Source organism: Eublepharis macularius, chromosome 8, assembly GCF_028583425.1.
Source record: "Eublepharis macularius isolate TG4126 chromosome 8, MPM_Emac_v1.0, whole genome shotgun sequence".
Taxonomy (NCBI): domain Eukaryota; kingdom Metazoa; phylum Chordata; class Lepidosauria; order Squamata; family Eublepharidae; genus Eublepharis; species Eublepharis macularius.
This window is the reverse complement of record NC_072797.1, coordinates 127,441,389-127,456,001: the sequence shown is the minus strand read 5'-3', so window position 1 is coordinate 127,456,001 and position 14,613 is coordinate 127,441,389. Positions and strand designations below refer to the sequence as shown.

Genomic DNA, 14,613 nt, shown 5'->3' with positions numbered 1-14,613 from the left:
AGAACACAGTAAATGTATCTTGATGGATCAAGAGCAACTGATTTTAGTTGCAAATTTGGTTTGCTAGGCGTGTCATTCTCAAATAGGATCTTGGTTGAAGTTTGAAGGTCCGACTGGTTCTCATATTGTTGGGATCCAAATATAGGAGAGACAGTTCTGTGGCATAATGGTAAAGGTGAGGAATGATCAGAGTTAGGAAAGGTCACAGAGGTCAAGATGGGGTAGTTTTGACTTCCGGGTCCCAGGTCCCCGTTAGAATGCCCAGAACTAGACTGACTGCCTAGAGAACAGTTTTCAACCAACCTTGGACAAATGCAATTGGACCTGGTTTTGAAGCATGGTTTTGAACGAATGGACGAACGAACAAACGAAAAAGAAAGAAAGAAAGAAAGAAAGAAAGAAAGAAAGAAAGAAAGAAAGAAAGAAAGAAAGAAAGAAAGAAAGAAAGAAAGAAAGAAAGAAAGGAAATTTGACACCTCATGTCCTCTGTACTACTAAATGTTTACGACAGGTCCTTGCAGCAGTCAGATGCAAAGGACACACATGTGCTATTTTTACAGAGATCATCTTCTCAGAGAGTTTTATGGGTATTTCCTTTAGTTAAAATCAGTTTCCTTTTGCAGGAATAAGAACTCTTGTATGTAGTATAGATACTTCTCAGTACTTCCAAGAAGAGTGGATACTTGCTACGAACATAAGGCTTTGCCTAAGGAGCCTTGGAAAATTTAATTGGGGAAAGGTGCTGAGAATTCTCCTTATTTACAGCATGTGCTGCATTCATGCACATACTACAATTCTCAGATTTGCCTGTGGAAAGCCACAGAAGTTAAATTGTTTGTAGCACAAGCTTGTTTCAAGGGAAGTCAGTTCAATGGAAAAATGAAAGTGTACCTGCACGCGTGATAGATATTTTGGTGTTACCAGATAGAAGCTAACTTGAATTGTGGTATGAGAGATTGGGGCACTATTTTAACACGGCACTAACTGTGCACTCCTAAGCACAGTTGCACGCTTCTGAGCCCATTGAACAGTGCAATCCTAAGCAGAGTTACTCCCATCTGAGTCCATTAAAATCAATGGGCTTAGACTGGAGTAACTGCTTAGGATTGCACTGGGAGTCACTTAGATGTATGCTGCATGGCTGCAGTCCTGTACATATTTACCTGGAAGCAGGGCTTTTTTTCTGGGAAAAGAGGTGGTGGAGCTCAGGGTTTGCCAGCACAGGGGGCAACTCCTGGCAGGAGGTGGTGCCTCCGGTATGACACGCGGGCGCGCAAAGTGTGCGCACGCTCCCAGGACCGCACAATGACATCACTTTGGGTCAGCTGGAACAAGGGGGCAGTTTTTTAAAGTTTAAATCACCCTCGGCAAAAATGGTCACATGGTCAGTGCCCCCCCCCCGATCTCCAGACAGAGGGGAGTTTAGATTGCCGAGTGGCGTGGAGGGCAATCTAAACTCCTGTCTGGAGATCAGGGGGTGGGGCCACTGGCCATGTGACCATTTTCAAGAGGTGCCGGAACTCTGTTCCACTGCGTTCCAGCTGAAAAAAAGCCGTGCCTGGGAGTAAGTCTTTGTGAATACAAAAGGACTTACTGATGAGTAAACCTGCTTAGGATTGTACTATGCAATCATTTAGGCATCTTCCAACAGCGGCCTTTACAGTGAATTACGTATTGTAGCTCTAATATTATTGCTTCTTTTTTTTTTTACACTGCAATCTTGTGACCTGATTATTTAAAACTGCAACAAGCCTTTCTGGGAACAAATTTAAATTTCTTATATTGTGTTGCCTTGCAGCCATTTGGTAGCTTGGAAGAAGTTTCAAAGCTTAAAGAGAGAAAGGTTGTGGGATACAAATGTAAATTTTGTGTGGAAGTTCATCCAACTCTTCGAGCCATTTGCAACCATCTCCGTAAGCACGTCCAGTATGGGAATGGCTCCTCAGTATCTGCTGCAGTCAAGGTGAGTGAGTTTAAGAATGAGTTTGTTTGGGATTTAAAGGTACGGTTGCCTGGGGTAGGAGAGATGAGCCATTTTTGTCATTTAATTCCAGGATCAGGCAACACGTTACTACAGCTAACCATATCAAACAAGAATAACAGTATCTCCTTACTTTTTTTTTTTAAAGTTGCATTTCACTTTCTTTTCCTTGATGCATGGAGATGCAGTGAGACCAAAAGGTGTACAGTGTAACCCTATGCAGAGTTACTTCTGTTACGGCCCATTGATTTCACTGAGGTTGAGCTGTTTTCTTGATAGTCAGGGAGCATTTATTTATTTATTATATTTTTAACCCGCCCCCCCCTCTCTCGGGCTCAGGGCGAGGTACAACATTGATTAAAATACAACTTAAAAACAGTAAACACAGCATAAAAACACCAATCAATAAAACCATTCCAAGGCGGGCAGGCCTGCGCTCCTGCCTGTCAGCATACAAAAAAGGGAGGTAATAGCAGACAGATAGATTACTGTACCCCTTTTCGGGGCAGCCAGCAGTGGACCCTCCATAGCCCCTCATAGAAGGAGACCAGTGGAAGGCTCAGCACTGATGGACTAAAATTAGCCTCCACCATATGCCTGGGAGAACATCTCTGTCTTACAGGCCCAGCTAAATGCTACAAGATCATGGTGGGCCCGAGTGTCCTCAGACAGAGAGTTCCACCAGGTTGGGGCCAGGACTGAAAAGGCCCTGGCCCTGGTAGATGCCAGCCAAGCCTCCCAAGAGCCAGGGACCACCAGTAGATGTTTTCCGGTTGAATTAAGCGCTTTTTGGGGCACATACGGGGAGAGACGGTCCCTTAGGTATGCTGGTCTCAGTCCGTTTAGGGCTTTATAGGTCAGAACCAACACTTTGAACTGGATCCGGAATTCTACTGGGAGCCAGTGAAGCTGCTGCAAGACAGGCGTAATGTGTGTCCTACACAAAGCTCCAGTTAGGACACGCGCAGCAGCATTCTGGACCCGTTGAAGTCTCCGGATCGAGCCCAAGTGCAGCCCTGTTCTGAGTTCCTGTTACGCGTCTTTCTTTAATCTCTTCAGATAAGGAGTACAGAAGTGCATATTAAAATGAGTGTACTTTTGTGCCTTGCATTCTAACATGCAGTTAATACGGTTACATAAAGTGTGTATCCAGGTTTGGGTGTATGCCACAGAATCAGCTTTCTCTCTTTCTGGTCCTTAGTGGGTGTGAAGATATGATGGTGGGTAGGCAGTGGTTAATGGAATATCAGAAACCACAGGAGTCGGTGAATAAGGTTTCCAGTAGTAAAAGTGGCTTGCATAGCGCCCCCCACCCCCAAGTTGAAGCAGAAAAGAAATGTGCAAAATAGCACGAGTGGCAGAACTAATGATACAAAAATAAGAGAAAGTACACCCATTTGCTTAGTTTTTATAATTTATGCATAGTTCAGCTTTTCTTGCTTCCAGATCTGTACTAACTGTTGAGATTGGATTTTTCCGAGCAGAGTATGCACAGTTCTATGTGCCTCTTCCATTCTCAGAATTTATTCAGTTCCCAGAATTCATTTGATTAACTGTGATGCAAGCTGCACCATGCCAGGGGGTGGGTGGGGGCGGTGTCACAAAGTTATGGGGGCTAGTAGTGATTATATTCCTTCACGAGCAATTGAGCGCTTTTAAAGTTTGGCAGGAAGAATTCTGGTGTGTGTACTCGGTTATAAATGAGGGACTGGAAGCATGCTAGCGTGTAAGATTTCTCAATCTTCAAATGTGATAATTTCAGAGTCAGATTCCTGATGATCCTTTTGAACTTTGTCATCTAGGACTAAGTTTTGTGTGTGTTTCTAGTGGAAAGATGTTGTTAACAATTCTTAAAACTTCATGCCAGGAACACAAATTAGCTAGCTCCTACAAATTAACTCAACAGGAATCTGAATATAGGAAGATTTAAACTGTTAAACTTGAGAAGGGAATTTTATATTGGGCTGTTTTTAGTGTTTTCCTCTTTACCCCATTATGTGATCTTGCCAACAACGTTTATTACTTAACTGGGAAAACTTAGATACTAGATGTATAGTTGCTGATGTCGACAACTAGAAAAATATATTGCTAATGCTTTACAAAACGGAAGGATTTTCAACGAATGTGGGGCAAATGTTCTGTGCCAGTTTTGTTGGTGAGCTTAAGGACAGAGAGCAAGCTTTGTAGATCACCCGTCATAAAGAAAATGGCGTGTCTTAGAATACTTGCTGGCTCTACCTAAGGAAGTGAGCCATTGGGATTAAAAAAAAAAATCAGTCTTGAAAAACGACACATTCAAGCAATGCTCTTTACCTTGGTACCAATGCAGTCAGGCTATATATTTCCTTGAGCGACATCTTCCTGATTGGTTGTTGTAGGTTTTCCGGGCTGTATTGCCGTGGTCTTGGCATTGTAGTTCCTGACGTTTCGTCAGCAGCTGTGGCTGGCATCTTCAGAGGTGTAGCCTCTACACCTCTGAAGATGCCAGCCACAGCTGCTGGCGAAACGTCAGGAACTACAATGCCAAGACCACGGCAATACAGCCCGGAAAACCCACAACAACCATCGTTCTCCGGCCGTGAAAGCCTTCGACAATACATCTTCCCGATTGTAGGGATAGTTTCAGAATCTGCTTATATCTGGAATTGTAGAGATGCCGCTATTAGAGGGGGAATAAATTAGGCTGCCATAGATTTAAAGGTAACAACAGGGCAGAAGGGAGAGAGAATTGATGGCTTTGGGGGGATGTGTGTCTTTTAGCAGGAAGCTGAAGATCCTTCCCATGCAGCTTTCTTGGAGGGTATTGAGGGATCCAAAGACCCTGGCAATGTTGCCGCTGTGGAACTTGCCGACGCTGAATCCAGACCATCACTGGAAGATGAAACCAGACCTGGTGGCTACCACTGCAGCCAGTGTGACCGGGTTTTGATGTCTATGCAGGGTCTACGATCGCACGAGAGAAGTCACTTGGCATTGGCCATGTTTACTCGTGAAGACAAGTACAGCTGCCAGTATTGTTCCTTTGTCTCTGCTTTCAGGCACAAGTAAGTGGATATTACTTACCATTCGGTTACGCTTACCAAGGTTTGAATCCTACCAGGTTTTCTGCTGGCAAAAGAGGAAGGAAAAGTTTCTTGTGACCACTGAAAAGCTTGTACCCGTACTCAAATAGACCAAAGCCAGATGGGACTCGAGCAGCAGTGAGGAGAGGGATTGGGGGAGATCGAGTGGAAAAGGTTGGTAGGATCCAACCCTGTGTGCTAAGAAATACAGTTAAACATCAATGTTAACAGGGGTCATTTTGTTGAAAAAGAGCTGGAGGAACTCATTAGCATAACTCATTAGCATAAACCATCTGCATATGCCACGCCCCTTGCCATCACCGGGAGTGTGTCATTGCCATAACTGATTTGCATATGCCACACCCCCTGACATCTCCTATCCTGGCTGTTTTGAACCCAACCCTGGCCATTCAGGGCCGAAATGGCAAAAAGGGGCTGAAAATGGCCGAAAAGGGCCCCAAAATGGTCAGGATCGAGCCGCTACTGAGTGGGAGAGTGGTCCATCACCCATCAGAGGCCCGATCCGGGCCATTTCGGCCCCAATCCGGGCTGAAACGGGCCCAAAATGGCTAAGAGTCAGGTGGGCGGGGCCACCTGACATGTGACGTCTTTGGGAAACTGCCGGAACTGCGTTCCTGCGCATTCCCCCTCGAAATGAGCCCTGAATGTTAATGTTTTTTGATGTACTGATGTTAAAAGAGCCAGTTTGGTGTTGTGGTTAAGAGTGGCAGGACTCTAATCTGAAGAGCCGGGTTTGATTCCCCCCTCCTCCGCTTGAAGGCAGCTGGGTGACATTGGGTCAGTTACAGCTCTTTCAGGGATCTCTCTCAGCCCCACCCACCTCACAGAGTGATTGTTGTGTGGATAATAATAACACACTTTGTAAACCGCTCTGACTGTGGCATTAAGTTGTCCTGAAGGGCAGTATATAAATCGAATGTTGTTGTTAAAATGGCCACTACAGACTTCAGCTCACAGACAACAGAGGTGGATGAAACTTGGTTTTTCCAGTAGCCCTCTCGTGTCGTGAGAACCATGACAATGTTTTTTAATCCTCCAGAACTCAAGAGATTCTAAGCTAAAGCTATATATAATGAATTCCAAATTACAGTTAGTTGGCAGAAGGGTCTGTTGCTCAGTGGGCATGGAGAAAGTCCTGGTTCTGTCAGATGATCGAAGGTGTTGGCAGATCGAATGTATTGGCAACCATGTGCTTGATACCCTGACGAACCACTCCTAGTAGATAATATAGTAGACATGGTCGGCAGATGTTTTGAATTGTAAACAGACTTGAACACTGTGGCCGAATGATGGAGGTGCAGTTTTTAAGAAACGTCGTTTCGCATCAGAGGCTAGAACATAATCACCATTCAGCTGTAGCTGTTCACCCAACCCATTGGGCACCTTCATTTTAAAATGATTATCATTACAAAAATGATAGGAACTGCCATCCTAAAATGCAAAGTCAAACCGTGAAATCCTAAGTGGAGGTACACAAGTCTAATGGAAATCAATGGGCTTAGACTGGAGTAACTCTGCTTAGGATTTCACCATCAGTATACTAACTACGAAGTTGAATAAGCATGCATAGTATTGTGTTCATAAACCTTTTCAGATGTTATCACCACGCATCCCAGGAGCTGGCCAACCATGTATATCAACCATGTGCACTAACGGCAGTTCTGATATACATTGTGGCCATTTTGTATGAAAGGGCGACGTGCAGATCTGTATACACTATGTGAGACCCTAATTTTTCAGGGTTATAATTTGGATGTTCTGAAGCTAAGAATCTACCTGTTGCTCCTATCAAACAAGGCAAGCACACATACGTATGGTGGCCAGCATCCCCGTATGAATGAACTGTAAATCTGAAAAAGGGACCGTATTTTGATTCAAGAGATGAGCGAATCATTAGCAGCTGTGCATCATGTGTGGAAGGCATGGTTCATCATCTGCTAGTTAATTCTTAGTGTATAAATCTGTGTGATTGCTCTGGTTTTCACAGTTGGTTTACATTGCCCTTACATATGGTACAAAGTTGTTAACTGTGTTGGTCACAGAAATAAGAAGTTAATAATCTGAGTGGAAGACAACACGAGCCATTGGCCACAATCCATCATAGTGTCAGGAACATTTGTGCTGAATTGTGGCTTTCGCTGTAAAATTATGATGGCAATGACTTTGTACAACAACAGTCTTATTGGTGTATGCTTTCATGCATCCTTACCTGGAAATAAGTCACGGTGAGTTCAGCGGTGCTTGTTCTCCAGTTCAGGAAGTATGACTAGGATTGCCAGATTGTCTTATTTTCTTAATACAGATATGTGCGTAACACCCAACCTTCTGTCATTCCTACTTGATAGATTGTTCATTGTAGATCACTCATTGTAAAAAAAGATGTTCACTGACGAAAATGTAGGACTATTCTCACTTTGAAGTAGATGCCCTTAACTACCTCATCCCCACCGAATTTGAGCCTTTCTCCTCTCTGCTCCGCTCACACACAATACCACCATTGACTCATCAGTGGTGGATCTCTTCAAAAGCATGCTACTGGCTCCGTGCCCACCAATCTGTCTGTCGCTCTCAGGAGAACATTATCCACCATAGTTCTGTGGTCCACTGGATATAGGACTAAATAAGGAAATATAAGGAGGGAATACTTGGATTCCTTTTTTTTTTCCTAACAGGAGATGGTCCATTATAGTTTCATCTCATAGACATTATAGATCTCCCCGCCAGACAAATACATATTGTCCCCATTCAGTTGAGACCTGGAAGCATGCAGAGACAAAAACTCCTTTTGTGCTTTCTCTCTCAATGCTTCTTTTGAACATCCAAGGGAGCCCATGTTGTGACTTCATTTATTACATTGTATGGGGCCACTGGTTTATATAAGCAAGGATGCTATTTATGATGGGTTTCACTGGCCCAGAGTGAATGGGAGACTCACATTGAATTTAAGGGCATGGGGAAATCTGCATCAATTTATAATTCTCTTAAGTTACCTAAAACAGTGGTGTCAAAAAGATGTTAAATGAAAGGGAGGTAACCCCACCAATCCTCCTATGACAGCCAGTTTGGTATAGTACAATAGGACTCTAATCTAGAGAACCAGGTTTGATTCCCCACTCTTCCTCTTGAAGCCAGCTGGGTGACCTTGAGTCAGTCATGGCTCTTCGGAGCTCTCTCAGTCCCACCCATCTCACAGGGTGATTGTTGTGGGGATAATAATAACACACTTGTTGTGGGGATAATAATAACACCTGATTGGGTGTTAAGTTGTCCTGAAGGACGATATATAAATCGAATGTTGTTGTTGTTAAAATGGGCACTACAGGCTTACTACTACTACTACTACTACTATTACTACTACTGTGGGAGAACTATAGGAAGTGGGGTCATGGGAGAGAATAATGTTAGGGGTTTGTTTAGTGCATAGTGCCTCTTAGATATGTATGTGCCTCCAAGTCACAACCAATTTATGGAGACCCTGGCAAGGGGCCTTCAAAGCAAGTGAGAAGCAGAGGTGGTTTGCCATTGCCTTCCTCTGTTGCCTTGTTCAATCTTATTTGGTGATCCCCCCATCCAACTCCAATTAGCTTCTGAGATCTGATGAGATTGGGCTAGTCCCACTTGTCTTGCCTCTTACAAGTAGAGATGGGCACGAAGAGCAATGCGAACAAAAGAAAGCCACGAACAGCCCAATCTGCTGTTCATGAGGCCCCATTGTAAACGAAAAGGTGGTCATTGCAAGCCTTGTTCGTTGCTGTTCGTCAAGTCAGAGAGTTTGGCACGTGCAATCAATTCCCTTGGCAACTTAGGCAGGGATTGTCTGAACTCTGTCTGAACTCCTGCTGTTGCCCCGGAAACCCCAATCTAAGCCCAATTAGCTTGATAGGCAGGTCTTCCTTTCAAGTGTGCAGCTCCAAATTTGTTACAAGGAAGCAAAGAGCAGAGGGGAGAGGGGCTCCCAGCTCTGGCTTAGTTTGCTGACAGTGGAGAGGGAGAGACAGTTGCTTTTGGCATTTTGATAGAGTGCATTGGAGCTTGAATTTTCTTTGTGTGTGGTGGGATAGGGATCTACCCTTTCAAGTTCCAGGGCTGCTGCCAGGCTCTGGGCCAAGCTATTATTTATTATTGGTGCCTTTCCTGCTGCCAGTTCAGGTCAGGTTTCTGGGAGTGGTGCAGTAGGGATCTTGACCAAACTTAGATGATGGCTGGAGGAGAGCCTGCTGGCCCCCATGAACAGCCAACCATGAACATGTTCATGAACAGGGCCATGTTCATGGTTGTTCGTGAGTCCCTGTTCATGGATGGCAACGAACAATGAACATCATGTTCGGGTTTTTTTCTGTTCGTGCCCATCTCTACTTACAAGTTAGCAAATAGTGTGTAGTCCCCGCTCAGTTTCTAGTTAATCGAAACCTCGATCCAGAAACCTTAACTTTCAGTTTAGGTCCCTCATATACACAGGTATAAAGGAGCTTGGCTTTATTTAACTAAAGGATGGGGGAAGTGGGGTTAATATAAACATTAGAGGATTTTTTAAAAAAACCAACAACATCTACATCTATAGGCAGTGCCCATATACAACATCTTCTGTTGTTTGGTGACACTGCCTGACTGGTGCTATTCCATCTTCTAAGGAGGTTATACACCAAAAGTCAAGAGAATTGAGCTTTGGGGCAAGATATCTGTCCATTCTGCTGCCTCAGGAATCTTCAGTGGTTGAAAGCCAGTAGTATTTCAGAGATGTTGAAACAAATATCTGTGAGGCTGGCCGTGGGTGGGGTTAGGGAGAAGAGCCAGGGCAGATCAGGAGGCAGAACGTGGCAGTTGCTAGAAGTTGCTAGAAACAGGGCTCTTCCCCTTCGGTGGCTGATGCTGGCACATCAAGTGGGCAGGTCTTATGCTCGCTGTTTGTTGTCAGATGAAAGAGCTGGCAGGTTGCCTTACTTGACTTAACAAAGCCAGCGGGGAAGGGGGAAGCCGCTTCAGAATAAAGATATGCAGGTATTCTTCTGCCTCTTGTAGCAGTGTGTGAAAGGAGAAGCCAGGGCTGAGATCAACAGTGCGAGTCCTTGGAGGACATATATGGTTATGCAAGTCAAGCATGAAAATGATGCTGCGTTCCCTGAAGAAGAGATTTCACACACATGCTACATAAATCTGGAAACTGGCCTACAGATGCAAGCTGCAGATGGGACACTTTTCCCCATCAGATGGCAACCTTACCCCTTATGGGGAATTAGGAGCGTTAAGAGCAGGCAATTGGGCCAACAGCCAATTTCTATTGTCCAGTTTTGCTTTAGAATAGCAGAGATGTTTGCTGTGGGGTTGATATAAACCATGTGAGCTTTTAACTGTACATCAAGGTGATCAGAAGTCCTCTACGTGGGTCCAGCAAACCACACTAGCAAAAGACAAACACATAAAACTCCTTTTTCTTTCAGGTGGTTTTGCTGATTTAGCTATGATGTCCTGGATTATAGAGAGAGAGCTTATTTGTACAAACGGCTTCTTTTCCAATACTATTAGGAGACCACAGAATTTGTTTCCAAAGGAAACCTTGCTACCATCAGCGTAGCTTTAGGAATACATGCTTTGTTTGGTTTGTAGAGAGCTTATAAGGTGTCGAGCTGGGCGTACATTTTCCCCTCTGACTTGGCTATGGGGAGGATTATATCGCCAGTCTTCCTTCTGTAAATATCTTAAATCTCAGTAGTTTTTTTCTCAGCCAGAAACATGTTTTCACAACTTTGAGTCTCTCCCCCCCTTTCCTACTGGCTTACATTCCTGGAACAAGATCCATTTTTCTCATCTTTTCCTGAAGAGAAACATGGAGAACCACTAGGGGGCTACATTAGCAGAGTGACAGAAATATGATTGCATTTGTATTTTTTTTAAAGCTTCTTAAATTTTATCCAAAGTTCAGGATTGCGAGTGGGATGCGCTTAGATTCTTAATTAACTTTTAAGAAAGAGTTGTCAAATCGTTTTTAGAATAGCTGCTCCTTCCAAATATCAGCTATCTCTCCAAGTTAGGGTAGGAAGTGTACAGAAAACACATCCGTTTATATTTTAGAGGTACAATTAATAATATTTTAGCGTATCTTGTTACAGAATCTTCTCTAACTTTTTTGCAACAAGTTGAGGCTATGATCCTGTTATTTATTGCCTGAAGATATTTCCACATGCGACACATTAGTGATATATTTTGTCTGTATGATTTTTCAGTCAGTTGACGAATTATTGCCGAGACAAGAGCAGATATTCCCTTTCAATCCTAGACCTTCAGAGCATCTTTTTTTCATTTAGTTCTCAGAGACAAGAAAGAGCTAAAAAAGCAGAAATTTAATAACTTGTGTCTGCCTTCATTGAAAAGTTTTCTGGGAAAACTCCAGTGTTTCCAGTTCTCCGACAGTGAAATCAAGTAACCTAGCAAACTATGGAGAAAATGAAAACACCGAGAGAAACTTGGAGTAATTTTGCAGTGGGAGTCTTAAGAGGCCGCAGTCCTAAAACATTCCAGAGTAATCTGAATGAAGTAATGAGCAATTTGAAGATGGTATCCACAATAATCTTTTTTTTTTAAGAATACAAAATGTTTCAATAGGAGTGTAAAGGAAAATGGAGAATATGTGTTGCTAACAACAGGGTTTGGCTGTAAGCCAAGGGAGCAAGTCTCCCTACTTTGTTAATACATCAACTGCTGTTAACGTTGATAGTTTAGTTTTTACTTCATTTATGCCCCACTTTTCTCCCCGAACATTCTCCCGTTCTCCATTTTATCCTCACAACAACCCTTTGAGGTAAGGTAGGCTGAGAGTATGTAACTTGTCTAAGGTCACTCAATAAGCTTCCGTGGCAGAGCAGGGATTCGAAATTGGGGTCTCCCAGATCCAAGTTTGACCCTCTGACCATTATGCAATACTGTTGTAGTGCAGCCTCTTTCTTCAAAAGCACAGTACCAGATGACTGGAACCAAACCCAAGGGTGTCCTAGAAGACATCTTCCTTGGTATGATTGGCAGGGCTTTTTTCTAGGAAAAGAGGTGGTGGAATTTAGTGGCTTGCCAGCACAGGGGGCAACTCTTGGCGGAAGGTGGTGTCCCTGGTACCACATGTGTGCGCATGCTCCCAGGACCAATGATGTCACTTTGGGTCAGCTGGAACAAGGGGTGAGTTTTTAAAAGTTTAAATCACCCTCGGCAAAAATGGTCACGTGGCTGGTGGCCCCGCCCCCTGATCACCAAACAGAGGGGAGATGAGATTGCCCTCCGCACTGCTCAGTGGCGTGGAGGGCAATCTAAACTCCCCTTTGTCTGGAGATCGGGGGCGGGGCCACCAGCCATGTGACCATTTTCAAGAGGTTCCGGAACTCCGTTCCACCGCATTCCAACTGAAAAAAAGCCCTGATGACTGGAAACCAAATACTGGACCCTGGTATAAAAAGGGAAAGGCATTTTTCCCCCTTTTTACATGGCTGATTTTGCTTGGATAGCAATAATTTCCCCATGGCATCTCATAGGTTTAAAGTTTTTTTTTTAAGTCCCTTTAAAGGGAAGTGTCATGAGAATGGCCCTGCTGTTAATTGGGTTTTAATTTGATTGCACAAGGAAAGTGTGGTCTCCTCCTTTTTTTTTAGATGAGCCCAATCTTTTTTCCTACTAGAAAGCAGGAACTTCTCAGCCATTGGCAGAACTCTCATTTTGGCTGATAAACATTAAAATCAATGAACAACGGCAAATCCAGATAAAAATGAAAGCGCTTGAAGTTATTACATATTTACACAGAGATCAACTATGAAAACTCAGAGATGGGCTACTTTTCTTTCTCGTATTAACGTACTGCGGGCATACCTGGATTGAAATTTAGAATTGCAATCTTACTGCTTTTCAGAATTGCAAGTCATCACTGTTTGTTTTCTCTGACAAGTGTTCGAGTCTCCCAGTTTGCACTTACAAGTGATTTATTTTGCACACCTTTGTGAAATGGCTCTGGAAAAAATATTTCGAGTTTGCATTAAATTTCTTGGAGCCATTCAGTTTAGAGGCAATCTTTTTCAGTCTTTTGGAGGGTGCTTTGTTCCAGCTCCATAGGATCAACCGGCATTGCTATTCTAAACAGAGAAACATTATTCCTAAGTCCTTTTGACATCAGTAGCCTTAGAAGGTTGTAGCTCTGTTTAGGATTGCACTGTCGGAGTAGCTTGTTTATACATGCTGTTTACACACCAACCAGCTTTGACCTGGTAGGTAACTTTGGGTAAAGCTCTGTGATTAATGTTGACATAAACCTCCTGTCTCATCTCCAGAGCAAACATGCCTCTTCTACGATCCTCGACTCAAGTGCCATGCCCTGTTGTCATGACCATGGGATGTGAAAGAGGAGCCAAATTTGTCTGTTTGCCTGTTATTTGGCACACATCCTATGCTCCACTGCCACAGCTGCCTTCATATTTGTGAACACTTTAAGCTAGAAGCATTTCTGCCGGTGTAAGCCTCAGAAGCTGTGACCGATAGATATCATTGTGTGTGTGTTTTTTGTTCCCCACTCCTCTCAGCCAGTTGTAGATGAAATGATGGTTCACGTTTATCCCCCCTTTTTCCCCCTTGCGCTGCTTTTCCTTTGTCAAGTTTGGATCGCCACATGCAGGCTCACCACGGACATCATAAGCCATTCCGCTGCAAGCTTTGCCCTTTCAAGTCCTCCTACAACAGCCGGCTGAAAACTCACCTCCTCAAAGCACATGCTGGTAAGTCCTGTTCCTCCATTTTGTAGTGAAGACAGTTGCTGGGTTTTATCCCTTGTTCCTGCCTGTTGCTTGAATGAATCAGTCCGCTTGTGATTTTATCAGTTGATTGTTCTTAACTGTGCATTTTTAGCCTTACATAATCTGTGGACTGTTATCAGGACCCCAGAATGCTGGCATGGTGCTTGGGTCTATGTTAAGTGAAACTAAACTTGAAGTTTGGGCAACCAAACAGGATGGGGGGGGGGGTTCAAAGCAGCAGGAGGGTTCAGAACTTGCACCTATTATTGGAAATTGGGTGACCTTGGGCTAGTCACAGCTCTCTGGAGGTCTTTCAGCCCCACCCACCTCACAGGGTGATTGTTGTGGGGATAATAATAACATACTTTGCAAACCGCTCTGAGTGGGCATTAAGTCATCCTGAAGGGCGGTATATAAATCGAATGTTGTTATTATTATTAATATAAATTGAGTGCACAGATCAAGTTGCATTGGGGCAAACACCAGAAAACAAGGTAAGAAAGTCTAGGCATGGGATGCGCCATTTGATTTGGAAGATGTTTCTGAGGTGGACACGTTAAGCCTTTGCAGTGAGAGTTACAGCTGCATCAAACTTCCATACTTTATTTGAAATTGGAGAGATGGAAAGCGTGTTTTCTGGAGCACCCCCGAACCACTTACCTTTCTTGTGCTGTTCTGCTTTGTGTTTTGCATCTGCTATTGTTTTTCGATTTATGGTGCTAAAAAACTTTTAACAGGGCTTCTTTCTCTTCCACCACACAATCTGCGAGCCAGTCCTTGAGTCATGGAA

The 14,613-nt window shown here is 43.7% G+C and overlaps 1 protein-coding gene across 4 annotated transcripts in view; it reads left to right on the top strand.

The window, feature by feature from the left end:
* Window positions 1-14,613, top strand: part of ZNF462 (zinc finger protein 462) — a 170,876-nt gene that overhangs the window by 91,157 nt on the left and 65,106 nt on the right. For 2 of the 4 annotated variants that reach the window (XM_054986704.1, XM_054986702.1), the window contains exons 4-6: window positions 1,799-1,963; window positions 4,742-5,025; window positions 13,687-13,805. In XM_054986704.1, coding sequence (XP_054842679.1) covers window positions 1,799-1,963; window positions 4,742-5,025; window positions 13,687-13,805 — 568 coding nt within the window. The remainder of the gene's footprint in view (window positions 1-1,798; window positions 1,964-4,741; window positions 5,026-13,686; window positions 13,806-14,613) is intronic. The other 2 variants (XM_054986705.1, XM_054986703.1) reach the window with 2 other exon arrangements.